Genomic DNA, 24,485 nt, shown 5'->3' with positions numbered 1-24,485 from the left:
TTAACTGGAGTTATAGCGGTCCCTTGGATTGATAGAGCCGACGAGTCTATTGAGGTGCAACTCTTCAATTTCGTTGATCCACAAGATTGGCTGTCCCAACCACTGCATTGGACTTTGTGGACCGTTCACACATGTTCAAGAAGTTTCGCTATTTTAAAGCTTTCTCCTGCATTCAGGTTCCTCGGCAATGCCAATCCAGATGTTGATGTCTCCAGAGGTACCAACGGCCAGCTAGTAACCACCATCGTCTACCCTGCATTGGTATTCCTTAACCTCTGTCGGCCCAAAAACAAGTATGAAAGGTATTAGATCAGGAAATCTTACCGGCCATTCTATCGAACTTCTGTTTCTAATCTATTGAGCTGGAAGAACGTCATTGAAAAAATGTGGGGCAGATTGAAAGTAATGGGTACTCAAAATGAGCGATACACTTACCCAGAAACGCTCTTGAACCAGTACAAGACGGGTTTCAAATGGGTACAATCAAGACTTCTAGATCACGAGTTGAATTTAATTTCAAATTTAAGATATCAGCTTAGGACCATCACGACAAAAACAACAGAGAAACGGTCGAAGAAATTAAAATAGGAAGTACCACCCGTGCTGACGCCCATGCTATGAAGGTTTGAACGCAATTTGTGCTTTCCGGGCACGTAACTCATAGTAAACAAAAATAAATTTATTCCGGAATCGTGATTAAAACAGAGCGTTATTAAATGTTATTATTAAACAAAAGATTTCATTTATAACAAAAACCTTTGTATATTCAGAAACTATATACTTAATTAATCATCAAGTTTTGTATTACAAAAAGTATAAAAAATATAATCAATATTCACATTAATATGTTATGTAGTCAATCTTTCCGTTAAAGGGTATCCAGTAGTCTGGACAAATCTGTCCAACCAAAATAGTGAACATGCTGTTTGTAGCAAATGAAAAGGGCAGAAAAATTAAAGGAGCAATGATATAAAAAAAAAGGTTAAAGACATAAAGATTTTACCTCTTGGGCCTATTAGGACAACCGATTGTCCCAATTCGCCAGTTCTTGATTCACCATTGCTTTGTATCCAGCTAATGATGAAGTATATATTTTCAGCGAATTGAATGGTAACTTTTTTGTAGACCATTTTGTATGGTCACTTCCTTAGCGTAGAATTCATTACCATCGGGACCTAGGTAAAAACCTTAAATATCTACAACAATTTCATCAGTATTCTCAATAAAACTCTCTAGTCTCAAAATCGATAGTTTATTTAATTATTTAAGTTTCTTAGGGTTATCTGTAGCAAGCTGTTTTATCTGTGGAATATATTTCTTTTGCAGCTGCAAAGCGGGCATTTCCACTAAAATATGCATCAGAAATCCGCAAAATATGGAATAAACTGCATCTTGAAGAAACGATAATATCTGTAAATTAAATATAAAAAATTTAATAGTTGTAGGTATGCGGCAACTTGCTATGGCAGAATCGGACACATATAATAGCTTTGAGACCGTGGCGGTTCGGAAGAACACTATGCCCGCTTGAACTATGTAGGTACTGTAGGTGAAGTTGCTCAAAAATAGAACAGGTTTTAGTTCACAGCACCATTTAACAATCCCTGGAAGTAAATTATCATAAATGCTATGAGTCCCTATTATATTATCAAATTTTATGTTATATTTACCAATATTCCGATGCGTTAATGCTAAAATTCCAGCCCCAATGCCAAGAGCAAAACATGGTTTAATAATTCCAGATAGAATAATGCTAGCAAATCGAGAGTGAGAGTAAGATGCAACTGTCACTGCAATTGTCGGTAAAAAGAAGAAGAGGCCCGTCCATCTAAATTGTAACTGGAAATAAGTCTTTAATGATTTCCTACAATTTCTTTAATTCCAAGTTCAAAACTCCTTTCCGAGTGTTTTATACTAAGAGATTATTAGAATCAATTGGAAATTTAAAAAATATATAGGAAGAGTCGGGACGATTTTTTCCAAAATGTCCAGAGGACACTGCGTTTGCTGTAGATTCTGTGGATTTTTAAGAGATGCACAGTGTCGGAACAACATTGTGATTCTCTCTCTCCCTCCTCTCAAAAATTACATAAATTACATATGGATGCAGTAAAAAAAACAGTGCAGGCGTTATTTCGATAATCGATTTATAGGGTTAAATATTAACATCTTTAATGCTTGAGAAGCTCTACAACATGGAAGATTTACTCACGATTCTTTTGTAGTTCTTTGACTTCTCTGTGGTATAATAAAAACATCCCAAAGCTAGCCCAACCATATACGACGCCATATTGGTGTAAGTCGAGAAATAAATTATACTAAACTTAAATGCCCTGTAATTGTCTATTTTCGAATTTCTGAAAAATGTTTCTGTCATACATGTTACTGTATTTTAAAGAAAAATTTAATTATTTTGGATTGTAAACCCATTTTTATATTAAAAGCACTATCCAGTAATAATAATAATTAAGTATTGTAATTTTGATAAAATAAGCATATAGTCTTCGCGACATGCATTGCAACAAATGATTAATATCCTGTGGTGTTGATTTCATGCAACCTCAAGGTGATCTCGTGGGTTGTCCAAATTATTTGGACGTCTCGGTAAGTTTCGAAGACAGTGACTCATTATGTCCCAAACATATTCGATAGGTGATAGGTCCAATGACCATGCAGACCAAGGCAACATTTAAACTTTTTAATTAGGAAATATAAATTTTTTTAATGAAACTTGAATCACTGGATTTGTTACGAATCATTATTTTCAAACATTACAAGACTTAATTATTATTATTACTGGATGGTGCATTTCATTTCAAACTGAGTGTATATAGGTGTCTTTTCCTCTTTGAGTTTAACGTATGCTTACTCAGGAGTAAATCTATAGATTATATCCACTTCATATATATAAGACATTATAATCGGGATTAGAACTCCAACGAAAATTGCCATTCCAAGAATTAATTTCCGTCTTTGGGGATACTTCCATATTACCAATAATATAAGAAGAGAGACCAGATAAAGTTGGGTATCAGCTGCTAGATACCAACTAATCAAATAGCACTAAAAATATACTTAAACATAATTTACATTTTATTTTAATGTTACAACGGACCATTTGTGACTCGTTATAATGATTGTTGATAAACAAGAAATTTGCCCACCAGTTTTGGCGGCACCTCAGCACTTCTTTTCTGGAATAAAAATTCCTCAGAGGGCCATCGTAGAGGCGTATAACTTGCTTCGAGGTTAAGATCATCAGTATAGTAAACAACGGTGGCAGGAGTCTGCAAAGAGCTTCTTGGGTACAAAACTTCAAATATTGAAAGAGTTTAATTACCTTAAATATCTGTTCAGAAACGTATAAAATGTATATTTTAATTTGGATCCTCGGTACTTTTCCATCGACTGACATACCTGGTACGATAGTAGGAAAGCTGATATCAAGAAAAAGGTTTGTACCAGAAAAACTGATAAGGTATTAAACGATGATTTTATTGGGCTCCTGTAAAGCTATAAATAAATTAGTTTTTCGGTACGAACTAAATTATGGATCACATGAAGGAAGGGTTTAAGAGAAAATTTTGTGCAATTCGAATTCAACTTAATTGCTTTAGATTGCGAAATTCAACATACTTTAACAATTATTTATCTAGGACTTTAGTATCATGAAAAACAAAACTGAAAGTTTCATACTTTGTGCTCTATAGTTCAACAATTTAGATCAGTTTGTGCAAAAAAACTTAATTATATTTTAATGAGTTAGAGGGATTTTCCCACAAAAAAAGGATATACCTACATGGGACCAATAAATCGAACAAGGCAACTCGTTATGGTATTTTTATACAAAGGAAAGAGCTGATGAATGAATAAAAAGGAATATTTGGATAAATCAGTAAAGGGACATGTCAGGACATTTTGAGATATCAGAAGGGAAAAGCAGTTCGAGCACAAGCTTAAGGTGCGTTCTAAAAAACGAGTTTCAATTGAGCGATTACATGTAATCCCATTCATATGAAACTAATCGTGAGAATCCTTAATTCAAAGTGATTGTTAAATTTCTTAGTGGGTTAACAAAATTTTGATTCAGTGAACTTGATCGGTCAAATAATTTAATCTATCATCAATCCCTAATAATTTAAAGCGTTTTTCAAATGTGTGGACATCAAAGAAATGAACTTCTCTAGAACCAATTGATTATAACATTATGGTGCTTCCACGTGTTTGCTTAAAACATTAATCTTAAGTGAAAATTAAACCAAATGCTTCAAATTTAAATTATTTAAATTATTGCTCAAATTTAAAAAAGCATCGGGATCTATTCAGTAAGTAAACAGCAAATATTCCAGCTATGCAATATACAGTTCATACAAATTAGCTATATCGGATGCAGGAATATTATAAAATTCTATGATTAAAGTTACTTTGCAACTTGAATCATAATCAGTGTTTTCATATCATAAAAAAATCAGAGAAAATTACATAAAATAATTACCAGTTCGAAATATTCGGTATTCTCAATATATGCGTTTAAATAGCTACACTGGGTATGGAAAAATAACACCAGCAGCATATTATAAAAGCGAATTCCTTGAACAAATTTTAATTTCTGGAATTCTGGTCTATCATCAAAGGAGCATAATTTTTTCCAGTTGGAAATGACTGAAAATACTTCCACTACTGAGGTCTTTCGTCCATTTGACTCTATAAAAACGTTCGTAATTACAACATACCCAATAAAATACTTAAAATATACCTGGTGCTTTAACTTTCTCGGATTTGAAATTATTGCAATAATCCCTGTACGATGCATATATTATAATCACAAAATATGCAATGACGACAAATCTAAAATAACCGATAACAATACACATACAGGTTGTTCCTAAATATCAAAACGGGGTACTTCTTTAGCTGATATCATAACTGAAAGGTCATATAAACATAGACATAGATTCTACCAATGGGGTAGACTGAAAAAGTTTAGGAAGAGAAAAACGATTATGACGTGTAAGAACATATCACCCTATAAGTTAGCAGAACTATTTGATACGCCCAATTATGTAAGTCCTACAACGTAAACTATATTTTAGTTAAATATCTCAAAAACTGCTAGAACTGTAAAGAAAAAACAGAAACATTTTTAAAACTTAAACACTCTATAGGTAGGTTACGAAAGGTTACGTTTGCAGACCTATGTTTATATACACTTTTAGTCATGAAATTTGCTAAATTAAAAAATAACCACTGTCCACATGTGCATAATATATAGAAACATCCTGAATACAGAGTCTTTATGAAGTGCTTGCACGAACTTTAAAGAGTAAATATTTAACTAATTTTAAGATAAAATAATTATACGAACATGGGTCCAAATCGACTTGGTTCTCGAGATACAGGGTTAAAAAAAAATTTTGTTTAGCATTTTGATTACATTTTTTTTCAATAATATGTCAATTGAATGAAATTCTGAATACTGGAAGTCTCAGTGATGAAAAATTCAAATATTTATTTAGTTTTTTGTTTAATGTTAGAAGGTGACACAGTGTTGTTCATGCATTTAAATAACTATAGCTCTTAATATTTCACGCTGAAAGCAGCCATTTTTGAAAAAAAAAACAGGTTTAAACTTAAATCTACGTTGGAAGTTTCTAAGTTGAATAAGTTAGAGTTTTTGAAAACGAACCGAAATTCAACTTACAAACTTCCAACGCAGGTTTAAGCTTGAAACCGTTATTTTTTAAACGGCTGCGTTCATCAAGATACATACAGTAATAGTTATGGTTATTTAAATTCAGGTACAATACTGTATGTGGCGCTCTTTTGCATTAAACAAAAAACTAAGTAAATATTTGAGTTTTTCATCATTGATATTCCTAATATCCAGAATTTCGTTTAATTGACAATTTAATGAAAAAAAATCAAAATATCAAAAAAAACAATTTTTTTTTGAAGCTCTACCTCAAAAACCAAGCTTATACGAGCCTATGTAGATATAAAATTGTTGTCTTGAAATTAGTCAAATATTCAATTTGAAAAGTTTGTACAAGTACTTTCTAACTCCATGAATAACTAATATACCTGATATGCATATATTTCACGAAAAAACTTACGGTACTATGAAGTCAAACAATCCCAGAGAGTTTTTCTCCGGATTTGAACAATTTAGATTGAGGACTAAAAATTTTAGACCTAACTTCTCATATTTTAACCTATAACACTCAGAAAGTCGTTCTGTGATGTCCAGATTTGCAGCGTTTGTGTCTGTCGAAGCGGGACAAAAATCATCGAGGCATACGGCATGGAAAAGCTCATTATGGTTATAAAACTTTGGGTGCGCCACAGTGTCCTAAGAAGAGGGACAGACAGATTTTCTTTATTAACTCTTGAAGAACAATGAGAAATCCTGGCAACCTCAATAAGTTTCCAATATAAATTTGTTGCAGTCCCATTAGGTGGTTGTATAACAAGTGAGAGAGTGCAAAATGATTTGCCATTTTCCCTACACGAGCTTTCATCGTCTATTCGAAATATTGGGGGCAGCTCGCGAAACCTTTGGTCTATATTTACAAAAGCTCCACCTTACAAATGTTCTAACATAATTTAAAAATCTGCTTACCTGATACGTTAATATCACATTTAACCAAATGTTCCAAACATAACAGGAATAACAGAAGGAAAATTGAATCATTCATAATCGTCGAATGGCAAAACTGAAATTCGGGTTAAGATTGTTCGAAAATGCAGACTGGCAATTTTTATGGATGGTAAACAATTGTTCAATAAATGTGAAGTCGCATATTTGGCTGTACTGTCATAAAAGTGACCTAATTGTGATAGTTCAAAGGTTGCATAATTCATGTTAGGCGTAAACACGCTGAAAATATTTTTAATATTCAGATAAAATGAAAATTAATATATCTAAATCTAACGAAACTACCAAGCAATACCCTGTGGGAAAATCATTGGTTTAACATCACACAGTTCATCCTATTGTTTGCAAACATAACCAGTTTACGGTAAAAAGATCAAACCCAATGAGAAAAGATGGATTTTCTCATTGTTTTTATTTGCATTGACTGTTTGCAACTAATGACCGACTAAAGTAGTCGGCTGACGGTTCTAAATGGATGTAACAATCCTTTGGGGTGAGCAGTTCAAAGAAAGATCAACTTATGAAGGATGCTCTTCAGTCGCCATCAGACAACGGTCGAATCAATTGCAATAGTCAAGTGACCTTACAAGCTACCTATGTTGTAAAAGGTCAAAACAATAACACAAGAGACAGCCTTTAGAAACTGTAGAACGAAAAGTTTTGAAGAATTTGTCAGCTAAGATCTACAGTCATCCTTCAATGAACCTGAACCGTGTCTAGGACGACCTTTTTTTTATAGAGGAGGGAAACCTTCGAAAGATACCCGGTCTGATGTTGTAGCGACCGGGTTATGTGGGATTCGTCCCTGAGTGGGACGCCTACCCAGTAAAACCCTCCTCTCTTCACCCTGGATCCCCCCCGGAACCGCCGTTAGGTATTACTTCAGGGGGATGTCTAGGACGACTTAGACATATATAAAACATAATTATTGAAGTCAGTATTTCATGGGGAAATTAGTGAGAGACACGACTCCCTTGGGGATCACAGGTCATGGATTGGCGGTCAACGCTTTCAATGTTGAAAGAATTTCCCACAGATATGTGGCACCTTTCGTAAAAGTTAAAGGTCTCACGACACCTGTTTATGTATTTGAGTATCTACACTCAGCATCATATGAAATGCCCCGCCCAATAATAATAATAACAATTAAGTTTGTAATTTTGGCAAAATATTGCTTCATAACAAAATGTCAAATGATCAGAGTTTCACTAAACAAGAAAGAACGCCAATGATTTTTTTATCATCGGCCTTATAAACTATAATTACATAAAAATATCAGTTTATTTTATTGCTGAATTATCAACAAGATATTATCGAAACCACTACTACGAGAATGTGTTGTTTGTAGTCTGAAAAACGGATTCAGCGACAGGATCCAGCTGGACGTGCTCCCCGTACCAGTAACGAATGCGAAGATTACGCAAACCTGTATAATGCACTCATTATTCGATCGAGCCTGGAACAAGTATAATTAGAAGAATGAAAAAATGCCGTCTTGACCCACATGGTAGCCGGACCTATCACCTATTAAACATTTTTGGGACACGATGAGTCGTCATTTTCGAAATCTACCGAGGCTTCCAAAAAATTTAGATGTCCCAGGAGACTACCTTAAAGTAACATGTAATGAATACACCAGAAGGATATTGATCATTTGCTGCAAAGAAACTCTGATCCTTTGATACTCTGGTACAAAGCATTATTTTGTCAAAATTACACGACTTAATTATTACTGCCACTGGATGGTGCATTTCATTTGAAAGTGAGTCACTTATCTAACAAGACACATGCTTGTTTGAAGTCAATTTATCATTCGTTAGTGCTGCGTTAGCTTCTTAAAGAACAACCGTAACTTTTTCTACTCAAAAGTGCTATTTTTAACATGTCTAACTTAAGTCTCATATTTTATCAAATTTCACATCGCTAACTCATAAACTGTGATTACATAATGGTCATAGACAATTAACGAGTTTAGCTGATAAAAACTGTTCAGGCAGTACCAGTACCTGCCAGGATCAAATTAAAATTCACGTTCTGAAACGAACCAAGTGAAATGTGCGCACGCCAATCTAAACTGGTAAATATTACATAGGCGCACGTGAGCCGGCCCAGACCTTCATTACGCATTATCGTCGTGTGGTTCGTTGAGTACATGCGAGTGTGACAAGTGCTTTAACTTTAAATCAGAGTTAAAATGAGTCTAAACAACTTTTGCTTTACAGAACAGCTGACTTTCTTGAAATATGTGAACGAGCACTATTTGTTCTACTCGATTACTTTGTTAACTTTCGTTAGTTTGTTTGCTTTGGTGTGGATTTTACAGAAATATACCTATTTCGAGAAGATTAAACTTGCCAGGGCGTCACTTCCAACTTTCCCTTATGGCAATTTTAAAGAGGTCTTCCAACGAGAGACTTCATTGCATGTTTATCTTTGGAAGTACTACAACAGATTTAAGAGGAAGAGTTGCAAGTACGGAGGAATGTTTGTTTTTGTGAAGCCCGCTTTATTGATCATAGATTCTGCTGTGTCTTCGAAGCTCAATAGTGATAGCGAATCATTTGAACATATAGTGCCGAGAGAATCAAAGCTAAAACGAGAAGACGTTAAAAAAATACTCCAACAAACTGGTAGTTTGAATAATTACATCAAAAAGTTTTGCTACTCAACGCAAGGCATTTTACCTGAAAAGCTCCTGAAAGCGGACATTTCAACAACATTCAAAGACTTCTTACTAGAAGCTACATGTCTGGCTTTCGGTTTTAAACCTCTGGACATTGTGGACGAAATCAACGAGCTCTTGAAACAAAAATACCAAACTTCGTATCTATTCTATCTCTCCCTATGCGTTCCTTGGCTTAGAACCAAACGCGATAAACTCGACAACGATCTAAAAGAAATACTTATGGATATTGTGGAATCTCGCAAGAAGAACGACTCAGACGAAATTGACCTAATCGAATCATTTATCTCATTATACAACAGCTCGGAATTTGCTATTAGAGATATTTCAAATGAATTGTTCCACTGCTTTGCGGACACTCTCACTTTTAGCCATTCTACGTTGATGATGTGCTTGTATGAATTGGCCGGTAATAGAGAGATTCAAGATGAAGTTTTAGGAGAAATCCGGCGGTTTAACAAGAAAAATAGGAATTTTGATTATGAGAATATAAACGAACTGTCTTATCTTGATGCTGTTGTGAAGGGTAAGGGTAATAAATGCTTTAAACTTTAATTAAATTTAATAATATACCACGCCCCATATTTTGTCGGATTTTAGTATTTAATTAAATTTTATATTTGAAAAGCAGCTATTTTTATGAGTAATATATTTTTTATTTCACACGAATTAGATTTGAAGTGATTTGAGGAGTTTTAAAGCGACTATAGAAGTATCGCTTTTTTCAGTTTCTCAGAGATAAATTTCCTTCTTTCGAAAACATTATCTTTTTCCTTCTTTGAAGCGATTTGTTAGACTTTTATTAAGGATGTATTAATATAACATTTTAGAAACTCTTCGAAAATACCCACCAATAGCAACAATCATCACCTGCTCTAAATGTAAAGACAAACCCTCTTTCGACTGGTATCCAGATAAGAACGCCCTGTTTTTCCAGTCAATCTTAGGCGTACAGAGAGACCCCAAAAACTACACAAAACCAGAAGCTTTTGAACCCGATAGGTTTACTGAGAGCCGGACATTAGATAAGGATAAAAGTGTATTTTTACCACTTGGAATTGGGCCTATGAGCGATTTATGTAAGTACATTGTTTAGATGAGCAAAATTTAGGACTTTTTAAAATAATCCAGCCAAAAGCGAAACACAATTATTACCATATGAATACTTAAAAATACACGACTTACCTAATGTTGATCACTAATGTTCAAACAACCAATTTGAGATCTATTTAGCTAAGTAGCTTAAATTAAAGACGAATTTTCAACATCGTAGAAACATCATTTCAAATTTATGTTACAACACAATAACTACATTAAGCATTAAAATACGTAAAAAAAACCCCTTTGAAATTTATGCTTTTACATCGTATCGGTATTATACAGGGTCCTGCAATATTGAATTGGACTCCCTTAACTTCTATACCAATCAAGTTAACTTTTTTTTTCTTCTTCAGGTATACATAGCAAAAAAAACGTATTTCCAGAAATTACTTTCTAATGTACAGGGTGACCCCGAAAAGTGCGACTTACAAAATGTCAAAATGATAACAGTATGCAACATTTGGAAATGATAAAAATATGAAAACATGTATTTTTACACAGAGAAACAATATTTCCTTCACCTAATTTTATCAAACATTTTAAATTCAAAATGAAACAATAATAATTAAATAATTTTACATTCACATTAAATTAAACTGCCTAAAATCTGAAAACTCGGAGGTTATTTATTGTCTTATGTCCATGACAACCGTAAACTGCAAATTGTGATCAACGTACTTCATTAGCTAGAAAATATTTTAGAAATCATGAAAAATATCATTTTGACGTTCTTCGTGACTAACAAAACGTTTAGAAGTTAAAAAGAAGCAATTTTCGGAAATTCAGAAATGGCTTTTTTGGGATAGGGTAATGTTAATAAAAGTTCTAGTTTTTTGAATTTTGATCACGATGCCATCGAGAAAATTGAGTCATTTCATTTAAAATAAGCAAGTTATTACGATTCGAAGTTATGCAACTTCGAAGGCCTATTTCGACGGTTTTGAAGGACTTTCTTTAAATTTAAATAAATCAAGATCTAGTTGAATAGGTCCTATTTGAATCCCAGAAGGTCGATTCCGAAATTCACAGTGGTTAACACACAATACTGATTTTCGTGGAACTTTGCATCTGTCAATTTTTTTTTAACTTGAAAAAGGTACATTTTAAACATAGGACACCTTACATAAACTGATTAAACTTTAAGGAAAAGTCCGCAAATAACAAAAAAAATTGAGGGATTCCATTTAAAATAACGAAGTTGTACATTTTCACATTGTTTTGGGGTTGCCCTGTACATTAGAAAATAATTTCTGAAAGTACGCTTTTATGTGCTGTGGAATCTTGCAGAAGTAAAAATTGTTAACTTTATTGGCACAGAAGCTACGAAAGTCGGACTCACTGTTCCAAAACCCTGTATAGTACCTAAATTACTTCCTGCACTAAATGTATATTAACTAATTTTTATGGACATGTTGGACATTTCGAGTGTACAATTGTTCATAAAATATTTTTATTGTTTCAGATGTAAAGTTAATCATACTACAAGTGAAATTGGTATTGGCAAGTATTTTCTCTCAGTTGGAAGTAAAATTTAAAGATGGAACGTCCAGCTCATTTAAATATAATCCAGGTTTGCTGTATTTGTGCCCGAATGATGATTTCCAGCTTGAGTTCAGTAGATTGTAAATCAAAAGTATTTGTGCTCGTGACGTCAGGTTGAAATTGTGCATATTTATATACATAAGAGTAGATTATATATATATGTAGGTTGCGTACATTTGTAGAAATTCATAACTGTGTTAATTAAAATTAATACATTTTATCAATGTCTTCTTTCTTATAGTTCATGTTTTACATAGCTATTATATCGTATATTAACGTTATTTTGATTTGTTTATATTTGTTGTAATTAAAATGATTTATAAAATGCATGGTTTTTTTAATAATAATTTATTTTTCTATATAGTTTATGCATTCTATGATACATATTATTTCTAATTTAGGAAGGGTTATCATTAGTCAAATCCAGAGTTTCCAGTGATTTCTCCGACGATTTCTTAACTGCACACCTTTTCTGTCTTGAACTACAGCAGATCATCTTCTGTAATGCCGAAATCGGCATTTCCACAAATAAGCACAATAATGTTCCGGCCAAATATGAACAAGCAACATCTCCGATTACTGCGAAGAACTGAAATTGGAGGAAATAACCAAGTTTATACACACTCGAGTAGGTTCTTCTAGAGAACTATGAAATAAAACTGATCGCTTATGTTCAATTATTGTAATTTTTAGCATTATAAATCACCTCTGGATGAAACCAGGATAACCTACCATTATAGCATCATTGGCTGAAATAGGATACCTTCTATATCCAGCCTGCCATCTTATGAACGTAACATGTATTATGTACGTACTATATGTAAGTCTCCCTAAAACCTGTAATGGTTGAAATTCGCACGCCCATCTGACAAACCCTGAAAATTCATATACCTACTTCAAAAATGTATTAGTATACCATATATATCATGGAGACTTTGAGAGGTTGGTATAGGTTTTTCAGTAAAGCACATTTTGAGCCACCTATCTAATAAACAAAAAATAAATAAATAAACAACATTTGTGCAAATTTTCGAAGGAATTAGCAACAAACCGAGTAATAAAAATCGTTTATTACAAGGTAGGAAGGGTTGGATAATTTACTATTTGAGTTTTTATAGCAGTTTTATGCACCTCGACCTGAAACTTAATAACAAATTAACTACGCAATAAACTTCTTATTCTGATTTATTTACAAACCTAATGATGAAGTGAGTAATCTTTTTACACTTACATCCAATTTTCTGTGTAAATCCAAACAATCCTATTGCTACCCCAAGGGCAAACAAATTTTTTCCAGAAGCCCAGTAAATGGCACTTTTGAGACGAGTAACCTCGAAGTTGGGATCATAAAATACCACTGCTATTAATACCACAGTTATGCACATTCCAAAGGTCAAAATCCACCACAATACTATATGAACCTGTAATAAAGTAACTACATACAGTGTCATTCAAGAGAAACGATATCGAACAACGGAGTTGTCGTAAGCGGAGAGTTGCGAAGTAGATTTAACTTAGGAAGAAGTTGCGGCATTTGGATGTTAAACGAAGTAATATTTCAAAATTTGTAAAAAATGTATGTTCCAAAAAGTTCCGAAAAATGTAAAATTCCAATTTTCACTTTTAGACTGGTGAGGCCAAATCAGCCTTTCACAATTTTCGTGTCTTCAAGTATTATGAGAGGAAAGTTTTGTCCTCCACGCAACGTAAAATAAAGCACCCGATACGTACCTTTTTTACGGTAAGACATGTGTTGCGGTATTTGTAAAAGAGGTATCCAAATATCATCCCTATACAATAACCAAATATATTTCCATATCCAGAACTATACAACTTCCAGGCGTCAAGTTGCATAATGCGTAGATCGTAAAGAATTCTAAAAGACAGTTATTATCTTAATTTATCTCAGTGAATTTTATTGTGAAGAGAATATGTCTGGACTCGGACAGCGGACTAATGATATTTAGATCAGACTCACTCCGGATATTCTCGTAGAATGATATCGTATTTATTAATATATGCAAGAGCTCCCGGTAAGATAGTCCCGATCACTAGCATACTGCCAAATATAATCTTTCGCCTATTTGGAAATTTTGACGTAACATATAGTACTAATATGGAAAGAATAAATAGCTGCATGTCTGCCGCTAAATACCAAGTTTGATGCAGACACTGGAAAATCAACACTCCGTTAATGGTAAAATATTTCTCGCCAAGAAGAGCCTGTACCATATTGTGACTATCTATATAATTGTTCACAAATAGCAAGTTGGTCCATCCATTTTTTCGGCAGTTCCTGTACTCTTTTCCAACGAACATATCCCAATATGGCCCTCTAAAAGCGTGAACTAACCATGTGCTGTGTATTCCGACCATGACGGCTAAAGCTGGTATTAATCTTGAAAAATGATGCTATAATAATGTGAAACAAAATCTGCAGATGTACTCGAAAGGTACCTAATATATCTATTAAAAATTGCTCCAAATATATGGACAAATTTAAGAGGCTTAGAGTCCCCGATCATATCAAAGTAATGGTAAGAGAGCAACCAGCCGGATATGACGAAGAATGTTTGAACTACGTACCATCCATTTGCCAGGAACATACTCAGAACTTGTTTTGTCGTCTACAAAAATAGCTATTTATGTAACGAATTAGGAAATGCCCCGTTTTACGAAACGGGTCATTCTGTGGAAGGATCGAAGCGAAGTGAATATGGGACTAGTTACATAAAATGGCGGTTCTCATTAAATTTCATACACTCTATAGTAGACTAAATAATGAATTACATACATTTTCGGTGTATTGAGGATTCGACACCGGTCCTCCTAAGGTGCCCATTACGGTATGGGCCATTATGACACATATTAAATTGTAGAATCGAACACCTTGTATGGCGCGAAGTTTGTGATTGTCTGGATTGGTATTTGTGGCACGCAAACGATACCAATTTTTTGGAAGCGAGAATGCCGCAATAAAGGTGTGAACTAAAATACGTGACTAAGTTATAATTCATATAATGCCTATACCGGATGTTTTAGCAAAATAATCACTCTCAATTTTGCACCAAATTTTTCAAACAATATAACCTTTTGTTTATAAAACGCATGTGTAATTTGTCATTTTTGTAATGTTTTTATTTTTGTACTATTTCCAATTTTGTGCTGACAGTTTTTTTGTCTTTTTGTTAAAATAGCAGCATTTCTAATAAATATGATATAATAAATTCAAATCGTTCCCAAAAGAAAAAATATTATAGAATATTCGGTGTAAAATGACAATTTTAAAAACTTACCTTTACTTGGGGTTCGTTCGTATAAGTGTAATTTGTTGCTATTTACCACTAGTCGCTCGTAGAAAGAACTAAAGATGACAAAGATGAGATATAAAAGAAGAGTCGACCTGGAAAGAGAAAAAAACGTTTACCTCACCACCTAAGAAAAGTGATAGAAGGCCTCACTTAATTAGGTGGAAAAGTTGTGAAAAGTAATTTAGTTGGAAGAGTATATGAAAAAAATGCACTAGATAGCTGGAACCGCTTCGTCTCTTATGTTAGTATGCATAGGTGCTTAAGTAGCCAAGTTCAGGAAACTGCTGAAGATTTGATTTTTAGAGTGATATATGCGCATTGCAAACTTATCGATAGCACAGTGTTTGGACCTATTTTCACTTCACTCTGTTCCCTCGAAAGTGATTAGCCACTTACGACTCACCATTACACTTGCAACCCACTTACAACTTACCCAAAAGCAATGTCGTATGCATCAATAGAGTAAGTAGATACATTGCTTTGACATAGTACGTCGCTGACAGTACCCCTGAGCCCTCTGCCACGATATTTTCTGTTGTAACACTTATTTATCAGTCCGTCTATATGAACATCGTCCCTATAATCTTCGACACAAGTTTGAGGCACACAAATTCCATGCCGTAGCTGATCGTGTCTATAGTTTTGAGGGTTAGCACTGACATTCTGTAATACAAGAAACGTCTAGTTAGAAACGGTTATACTTAAATTCGTAAATATCTTTCACATACTTACTGCTCATAACATATATCTCATTATTTTCTAATAAGCTCCCGCCTTGAGCAATTTTTTTTTTAAAGCTTAAAGTCAAGGTCTGAAAATTTTGGTGAGTAGATTAGCCGAGTTGCACCCCTCATCACCACGCAAAATGAACCATGATAAAAAAACGCAAACACTCAATTGAAGCTACATCTATTCAAGCATTTATAGCTCATAATGAAGCATGTGAAACAAATGAAGAAAAAATAGGTAGAAAGTCATCTATAAAGTGGAGACGAACAAAAGTACAGGTACCCGAATCGGAGTTCGAGATTGATATCCGAAACACTTCAGTAACATATTTCGAAAAATGTTTTAGAAAAAAGAACGTTACATTGCTCATATTTACGAACAAATGGATCGGAACCGCATAATATTATTCTACTTGGATGAAGAAAATGAAAAAAATAACATTTGTGATTAGAACGTTGAACGTGCTACGGAGGGAAAGAATTACTCCCTTGACCGAATAAGAGCCCTGTGCTTTCTATCGAACCTCAAACTTCGGTCGCCGGCGTATCTTGGGCCTATCTAACTATTACAAAATATATTTATTAGTCATCCAAACTTTGTGGGAATACCCTGTGTAAAAATACGGCACTTTCGCTCGCAAAAATTGTTAGTCAAGTATGGTAAATAACAGCTAAGTTTTACTTGCTACGATAGATATACACTAATTTTCATATGAAATGCACCATCCAGTAATAACAATAATTAATTGTAATTTTGACAAAATAATGCTTCATAACAGAGGATCACATGATCGGAGTTTCATTAAAAAAAAAGAACAACATTTTTTAATTAAAAAGTGAATAATGAGTGGTATCACCTGGTATAATAATACAAGCATGTACTCTTAGCGTCATGCCTTGCAATAAATGATCATTATTCTCCTGTGGTGTTTCATTCCGTGCTGGCTCAAGGTGATCTCGTAGGTCATTCAAATTGTTTGGGAACCTCGGTAGATTTCGAAGACGGTGACTCATCATGCCCCAAAGATGTTCAATGTGCAGGCCAAGGCAGCATTTCCAATTGTGCTTGTTCCAGGTACTTTCGAGCAACGTTAGCAGTATGTGGCCTTGCACTATCCTATGGGAAATTGCCATTTGGCAGCCTGCATGACAGGTAATGATACTGGTCTCGAGACATTGTTATATATAGGGTAATCCACTAAGCGCGCCACTCTACCGCTTATGCATAAACTTATAAAATAAAATTACATAAAAAGTATACAACTTTAGTATATCTAATTAAAGATGGGCATAAGTTCTTTTTCAATGTAGTGATTTCATAATACATGAAAATAATAGTAGGATTCCATTTGAAATTTTTAAGTTTTGACCACTTTTTGATGTTCAAGTTCACTTTCTTTTTGTGGACACCCTGTAGAAAGTATTAAGCGAAGCTTGATACCATACTAAAATATGGACCTTCTATTGTATTGTGTGCAAAGAAGAGTTCCCAAATATCTTTCCGTTTGTTAATAATTTGCGATTTTGCAAATATATCTGTAACTGTCACTTTTTACATTCAATTGCGCATATCTCGAAAACTATTATTTCTAAGATTACCAACGTGATAACAAACTTGTATTAAAATGAAACGTAAAATCCAAAAACGCAATAATATATAGATTGTTCTATTTCTAAAAACAAAATTTTCTGTTGTATCTTTTTTTTTCGAAAGACCCTGTATAAATGAAAATATTTTTCAAATATACCTTATAAGGTTGTACATATAACTGTAAAAAGAATTTTCGAAAAAAACTATAAATAAGGCCGTAATCGTCCTATGAGCGCTTAGTAGACAACCCTGTATACAATGTGTACATAAAGTATGTAATAAATTCAATTAAAAATCAGATATTTCTTTTTTTGGAAAACGCTAGGACAAGTCGATTCTTATTTTTTGTTACGGTTTTTATGATGATAAATGCGTGTACGCAAGGTGACTCAAAAACAAGTTACTACCACCCACTTCATTTTTGCAAATAGAAATACTTGTGTTTTATTTTATTTGTGAGTTCTGCATTAAAATCTAAGTATATTTTATGTATCATGTCCTATGCCTAAACTAAACAGTCATCGAGAAATTTATATTTGAACATATCAATAACCAAGACGAAAATTTATTCCATAAGTTTATTTATTTATTTTCATAGAAGAGGTATTTTTATTCATTTAATACACAACATTCCAATAATATTTAAATTTGCATGTTTGTCAATTTTGATTTGGCTTCAAGAAGGTTTAATTATAATATATAAAGTTATATTGCAATGAGTCTATCCATAACACAAAGAATTTTAATTCTTGCGATGGTTGAACATGGCGATTGAGTGTAAACATAACAGGAACACAGGCTTTGAACGATCCAAGATGCTTTAAATTTTTACAACAACATCTAATCTCCAGTTTAAGAACTTCATTTCTCAGTCGCAATAACCAAAAGACGTATAACGAAAATTTATGATTCCAGCACGATGGTGCCACCACCGCATTATGCAGCTCAAGTTAGACAATATCTCGATGATATAGCGTTTCCCAATAGATGGATTGAATGACATGAATCTAGTGAATAGCAACCAAGGGCTCCGAATCTTAATCCTTTATACTATTTTTTGTGAGCCATCTAAAAAACATTATGTACAAAACTAGACCTGAAACGGCTGACGACTCAGAAACCATAATCAGAAGAAGATGCGCTAATATTAGTCCAGAAACAATAAATATGGTTCAGCATGAATTTATCCATCGTTTGGAAAATTGCCAGACACAAAAAGGATTTCGATTTGAACGTTTAATTTAGTAAATAGTTATTGTTCCTACTTAATAAATATTATGTTTCGAGAAAATCTATTGATAGTTGCCGTAATCATCCTCTTAGTTGCTGATATGTTCAGACGCAAATTTCTCGATAACTGTTGACTTTAGGTATAGTACATGCTACATAAAATTTGCTTAGAATTCGATGTAGAATTCAAAAATAAAATAAAAAATATGTATTTTTATTTGAAAAAATGAAGTTGGTTGTCGTAACTTGTTTTTGGTTCACCCTGTATACAAGCAATTATTATAAAAAAAACTGCAACAAAAAATAAGAATCGATGTGTCCCAGCGTTTTTCCAAAAACCAAACATATGTTTTTTAATTGAATTTATGTACACACTGTATATTGTTCTTTCTTTTTTACGCAAAATCTGATCGTTTGATACTTTATTATGACGCATCATTTAGCCAAAATTACAAGACTTTATTATCATTTCCGAGTGGTGCATTTCACGTAAAACTAAATGTACGTTATAGTACATACGTGTAACCACCCTTTATATCTACATTTATGAAGGTACCTTGATAATATCCCATAGAAAAGTACTAGAATTCCCTAGAGATGCTAATGTAAATGTGAATGTACAAAAAAGCGCCTTTTCTCCTCTGAGCATGCAGTAATCATAATTGTCCAAATAGAACAACTCTGGCATTTGTCCATACAAAGTGTCTGGAAGGGTTTCTTATTTGAATTTTCCCCAGATGACAGACCTCTGACAAAACTTACCAGATATTTGTGCATTTGAAAGTGTTGCCCTGCATATAGCAATTATTAAAAGCTCCGACCATCTTATAAACACCATAATATTTTTTTTTTAACAGAACTCACTAAAGAACATACTCGACTAGTGCACTCATTCGTTGTGACAAAGAATTATTTCAGATGAGAGTGCACCATTACAATCCACTTGCGAAATAAAAATGTCTCTACCTTTCGCAACTCTTCAGTAGTTAATTTACAAAGCAGCACCATTGACCTCTCAAAAACTCGGACCATTTCAGCATTGCCATACCAATTATTCTCTAGAATCTGGTTTGACATTGCAGTTTATGGCGATATTTGCGGACGAAGATGTAATTACGCTTATACAGGGTGTTTTCTAATTCGTCATTTACATAAAAGAGTTTCTGTTCTCGAGAGAGAAAAAGTATTCAATATGTGAGGAATGGAAACCATATGCCGTATGCCACTGCTTTCAATGTACTTAAATGAAGAAATTTAGATGGATTTGAATATATTAGAATATTTTCCTTGTGTTATATAAATTGGGCATACGAGTTCACAATATGTCCCACAAAACTGTTATATCATAAAAAAATATACCTTCACGTTGGAATGTTCTATTTAAAGTAGTCAAATCTTCCACGTAGCGTCCGAAACATGTTCTAATTCGACTGAACTTTAGCGATATTTTTCAAAAATCGTGATACTTGGTCACCTATATAGTTCTGATGCTACTTAAGATCATTGAACGGACTGTCGGCAATAAATTTACTACTTACTGCCTCTCCAATTTGAACCATGATAGAGTACAAAATAAAACAGATATTGTTTCTTGGATTCTTTAATAAACATTAGACTGGATTTCTTATATTTAACTTAACAAAAACTATTTAATATGATTCACTTGTCTTTGGGATTGTCCTCACTTTTTTCTTCTTTCTTGTTTATGCCGAACACCAATTTCTGCAATTCCGAGAGCGGCAACTCAAGTAACAGCGTTAATATTGCTGCGATTAAGAAAACTAATGCCATATCCCCTAAGAAGGATGTCACCTAAAACATCATAGTAGAGTAAAAGTTTGTACGTTAGATCAATAATAACGTAAATCTATGATTATCAACACAAAATATGAACTTACAATTGTAAAATCAGAAATGTATAACGGGTATCTTGCCACCGCTGGTCTTAACATAATTAGCGACATGTGAACTAAATAGGCACTGAAAGTTAAACGCCCTAGAATATAAGTTGGTTTCCATTCTAAAGCTGTTTTCGAAAGCCCTGAAATAAGAACCACATTACTGGCACAACAATCCAATTACGTGCCCAATTGTTTTTTTTTATATCTACTTCTTTTAACCGTTTTAACTGTAAAGACTTACATCCTATTCCGTCGATAACTCCGAAATATCCAACTCCTAGTGCAAAAGTGAATAAGGGTCTAGAAAGCGCCACAAATACTGAAGCCCAGAAACGACTGGGTTTAGAATTGTAATGCAAAAGGAAATATCCCGGAATCACAACGATACTGAGTCCTATTCCCCAGGCGATAAACCACCAAACAATTTGACGACACTAAAATGATTATTGATTTGCTCAGGGTTTAAAAAGCTAAGTTCAGATAACTTAACCAGGAGGACGTTATTCGTAGAGAAAGTGAAATAAAGACTGAGCTTTGACCAGTCCCTTAGTTTTATCGAAATTATCCTCCTAGCAAATTAAACTATACTTTGATTTATAGGCCCTTAAAGATGGTAACATACATGGGGATCTATTGCAACCAGAGAACCCATGCATAGATTGAACTGCTTGTTAAGTAAATTTTTTCGCGTGTTATTTATAATTTGTCTATTTCATTTTTCTCAAATAAAAATAGCTCTCAGTTATGCTTAGCTGGTTGTAGACTCTTCAAAATCGTGGAATTTACCAACATGTCGACCTTTTCGTGCGGGTTTTCCCATAATTGACGTAAATTCACTTGCTTTTTTGTTAAAGTCGTGTTCTCGTATTGCGTACGTCATATTCATACGTGTAAGTATAATTTACACGTGTGAACTATGTAACAACTCTTTGAATTAAAAATACAAAAGGCTTCAGTGCGCATGTCCCAATTTTTACATTGGATCTACCGTCGTAGAGCAACCTTTGAAAGCACGTATTCTTACCTTGTTGTTGAAAATCATAATTTTCTCATTCTTATGTTTATAAAAGAAATATCCAAACATAAGTCCCACCAATGTTGGGGTAAAATTCCCAATGAAGCTGCATAACTGATAATGAAACTGGTTACCTTCTAATACATGTCTCAGCTCAAAATACTTCCTGCAAAAAGAATTATTCTAAAAATAACAGTTATCTTGCTATAAAACGTGAGAGAAAATAACATTGATGATAGTCGCATATCGACACTTGTTAGAAAATAACGTGTAAGTACTTACTCAGCCACAGGTATGTCGAGTGCGGAAAAGTCGTAATAATAATTTTGTACAAAACTCGCAACAATATTTATGGATATAAAACCTCCGAAAATGTAATAAGCATGTTTTTCATAACACTTAATCATCCAAATGAGGAACAAAGATATGATGAAGTATTGAGTGTCCAGTGCTAAGTACCACGTTGTAGGAAGGCACTAAAATTCCGCAAGATGTAAAACATCTCGAGACATTTTTATCTAAATATTACCATATCGTAGGGATCCAAGTTATTTATGAAAAGCACGTTGGACCAGCCCTTGTTTCGGCATCGTAGGTGCTCATCACCCATAACTCTGTTCCAGTTCGGACCGTTGCCCAAATGTCGCAAGAGTGTAGCGTGGAAGAGCACAATGACAAAAACTGTAGGCGAGAGCCTAAATAGAAAATAAGGGAATATGATGATAATGTTGGTATTAATTGACTAATAAACACATCGCAAAACCGTAAGGATATTTTTATAAATACATTGAAGTTCTTCGGATATTAATTAAAAAATAAAATTGTGCGTTTATGGAGTTAGCAAATGTTTAATATGCAATAAAATTAAGCGTTTTTTGATATATTTCTAAACTATATTGAATTATTCATAATTTGTAAATGTAACTAAAAACGCTCTTCCTTTAACTTGAAAAAACATTTTCAACAACCAAAAGAGATGAAGTCTAATACAAAATATGGTCTCCAAGGTCGATCATTAATTACAGTCCTAATTCCGTTGTATATACTCAAAATGACATTGGTGATTTCCGCTTGTGGTATCCTTCCCCGTTTTTCTGGCAGTAGCTCCCGGAGTCAAAAGGCACCGTGAATGTTGGTCATATGTGACGAAACTCTTCTTTGAATCATATTCCAGACAAGCTCAGTTGAATTCAGATCTGACGATTGTGCTGGTCATCGTAGTCAGATGATTCCTTCGTTGATCAACTAGTTTGTTACAATACCGGTACAGTGTAAACGAACATCACCATGCATGAGAGGATGGTTTTGGTCAACAACGCCAGCAAATGGTCGGACTGTAGAGTAAAGAACGGTATCGACATACTGTCGAGCTGTCAGGAATTGATTTGCTGTTAATCATTATTCCGGCCCATACAATGATTGCACCGCCTCTACGCGAATAGAATTCTTGGACATGTCGCGATCTTTCAGCACTTTCAGACCATCTTTACACTTTCATTCGATGCGAATGTGAGTGAAATCTAAACGTGGATTCGTGAGTAAATAAAACTGTAGCCCTATCAATTCCATTTCAATTTCTATATTCCTGAAGTCACTCCAATATTGCACCGCGATTGCCCTGGTAGGAGGTGGACATATCAGTGGTCTTCGACTATGAAGATTGGCTTCACGTAGACGATTTCTAAATGTATCTCGGCAGATAATCACTCTTGTGCGAGTTGAACATTTTTAACGAATTCAGGTTAGTTCTGGTTAGGTTCAGGTGCTGTAATTGTAGGTTGCGTTCTAGCTGCTAAAACTAAAGATCTATCTAAAGCTGAGTTGTAATGCGTCCACGTTCTGAGCGTCGCTCGGCTGGAGTTCCAGTTTCGCCCTGTAATCGACTTGTAATACTTTGGGGAAACACCCATGTTCTCGACTACTTTAATTCTTCTCAAACCTGCTTGAAGAAGACCTTCCGCTCGATTTATCTTATCCAGAGTTGAATGTTGTCGTTTCGTGGTAAAACACAGTGTTTTCAAACTACCTCCTAAACACCAACTAGTATCGAAAAAATAATATTGAATCAACCTGATAATTTAGAAGAGTACAAAGTTGTAACTTTTCTATATCCGCAAAAAAATTGTTTATTTACTTTAAAATTTTTATCAATCAATTGAAATAGTAATACGGAATAAGAACGCGCACTAATACAGTACAAACTACAATTGACACTAATTGTTATTGGTTTTATGATTTTTTTAATAATATCCTTACGCTTTTCCGATGCGTGTATACTTGTGTATGACTGTGATTACAAATTTCCTTTGCCTGTTTAATTATATTTCAATATAGGTCTTTTCAACGATTGAGTACCTTTAGTTCTCACCTGAATATTCGATTGGCCAATATGAAGCCAATGGTTTTTAAGTTCATCTTTTTATCTGTAGAATAACTGAATATGCCGTTAGCCAGAAGAAAAGCAGATATGAAGAAGAACGTTGAAACGCAGAGCGGTCCGCTAGAAAGAAAGACCAGTGCGTATTTCTTCGTCATCTGAAAAACATTGAATTGGTACAGTTTTTTGATATCAGTAGTACAGACATTTTATTTCATAAATTAAAGAAACATAAGTATGCCTTTGTACTTACCGTTTCTACAAATTGGGGGTTGGCCACAGGCAAGGCAATATAACTAACAACGGTGTGACTTAGAATCACCAGAGCGGTATTATAAACGCTAAAAAGAA

The 24,485-nt window shown here is 33.9% G+C and overlaps 5 protein-coding genes across 5 annotated transcripts in view; 2 read left to right on the top strand and 3 right to left on the bottom strand.

Moving 5' to 3' along the window:
- Window positions 1–1,236: 1,236 nt before the first annotated feature.
- Window positions 1,237–10,625, bottom strand: LOC136346074 (O-acyltransferase like protein-like). Its single transcript, XM_066294927.1, has 13 exons — window positions 10,524–10,625; window positions 6,620–6,713; window positions 6,415–6,560; window positions 6,114–6,349; window positions 4,757–4,848; window positions 4,496–4,704; window positions 3,341–3,513; window positions 3,116–3,287; window positions 2,870–3,063; window positions 2,213–2,357; window positions 1,671–1,839; window positions 1,462–1,604; window positions 1,237–1,410 (listed from the first exon to the last, which is right to left on the bottom strand). The coding sequence occupies exons 2-13, from the start codon at window positions 6,693–6,695 to the stop codon at window positions 1,261–1,263; spliced, it is 1,905 nt and encodes a 634-aa protein (XP_066151024.1). The 5' UTR covers window positions 6,696–6,713; window positions 10,524–10,625; the 3' UTR covers window positions 1,237–1,260.
- LOC136346102 (cytochrome P450 6j1-like) lies at window positions 8,488–12,308 on the top strand. The gene is made up of 3 exons (XM_066294978.1): window positions 8,488–9,864; window positions 10,169–10,417; window positions 11,902–12,308. Exons 1-3 carry the CDS (start codon window positions 8,850–8,852, stop codon window positions 12,063–12,065), a joined length of 1,428 nt encoding a protein of 475 aa, XP_066151075.1. The 5' UTR covers window positions 8,488–8,849; the 3' UTR covers window positions 12,066–12,308.
- Window positions 12,309–12,319: 11 nt separating this feature from the next.
- LOC136346067 (O-acyltransferase like protein-like) lies at window positions 12,320–19,812 on the bottom strand. The gene is made up of 12 exons (XM_066294914.1): window positions 19,604–19,812; window positions 19,398–19,546; window positions 15,726–15,955; window positions 15,278–15,384; window positions 14,776–14,969; window positions 14,439–14,608; window positions 14,211–14,379; window positions 13,960–14,153; window positions 13,713–13,857; window positions 13,213–13,402; window positions 12,714–12,856; window positions 12,320–12,570 (listed from the first exon to the last, which is right to left on the bottom strand). Exons 1-12 carry the CDS (start codon window positions 19,677–19,679, stop codon window positions 12,379–12,381), a joined length of 1,959 nt encoding a protein of 652 aa, XP_066151011.1. The 5' UTR covers window positions 19,680–19,812; the 3' UTR covers window positions 12,320–12,378.
- Window positions 16,643–24,485, top strand: part of LOC136346081 (Ig-like V-type domain-containing protein FAM187A) — a 22,800-nt gene continuing 14,957 nt past the window's right edge. The window contains exon 1 of the mRNA XM_066294948.1: window positions 16,643–17,173. Coding sequence (XP_066151045.1) covers window positions 17,140–17,173 — 34 coding nt within the window. The 5' untranslated portion in view covers window positions 16,643–17,139. The remainder of the gene's footprint in view (window positions 17,174–24,485) is intronic.
- The window catches only part of LOC136345755 (nose resistant to fluoxetine protein 6-like), a 6,532-nt gene continuing 2,472 nt past the window's right edge, over window positions 20,426–24,485 (bottom strand). The window contains exons 5-12 of the mRNA XM_066294340.1: window positions 24,388–24,475; window positions 24,126–24,292; window positions 22,287–22,452; window positions 22,040–22,233; window positions 21,767–21,923; window positions 20,984–21,176; window positions 20,740–20,882; window positions 20,426–20,653 (exon numbers count right to left, since the gene is read on the bottom strand). Coding sequence (XP_066150437.1) covers window positions 20,501–20,653; window positions 20,740–20,882; window positions 20,984–21,176; window positions 21,767–21,923; window positions 22,040–22,233; window positions 22,287–22,452; window positions 24,126–24,292; window positions 24,388–24,475 — 1,261 coding nt within the window. The 3' untranslated portion in view covers window positions 20,426–20,500. The remainder of the gene's footprint in view (window positions 20,654–20,739; window positions 20,883–20,983; window positions 21,177–21,766; window positions 21,924–22,039; window positions 22,234–22,286; window positions 22,453–24,125; window positions 24,293–24,387; window positions 24,476–24,485) is intronic.

The sequence above is a fragment of the Euwallacea fornicatus genome, chromosome 2 (assembly GCF_040115645.1).
Source record: "Euwallacea fornicatus isolate EFF26 chromosome 2, ASM4011564v1, whole genome shotgun sequence".
NCBI lineage: Eukaryota > Metazoa > Arthropoda > Insecta > Coleoptera > Curculionidae > Euwallacea > Euwallacea fornicatus.
This window is presented reverse-complemented; position numbering and strand designations above follow the sequence as displayed.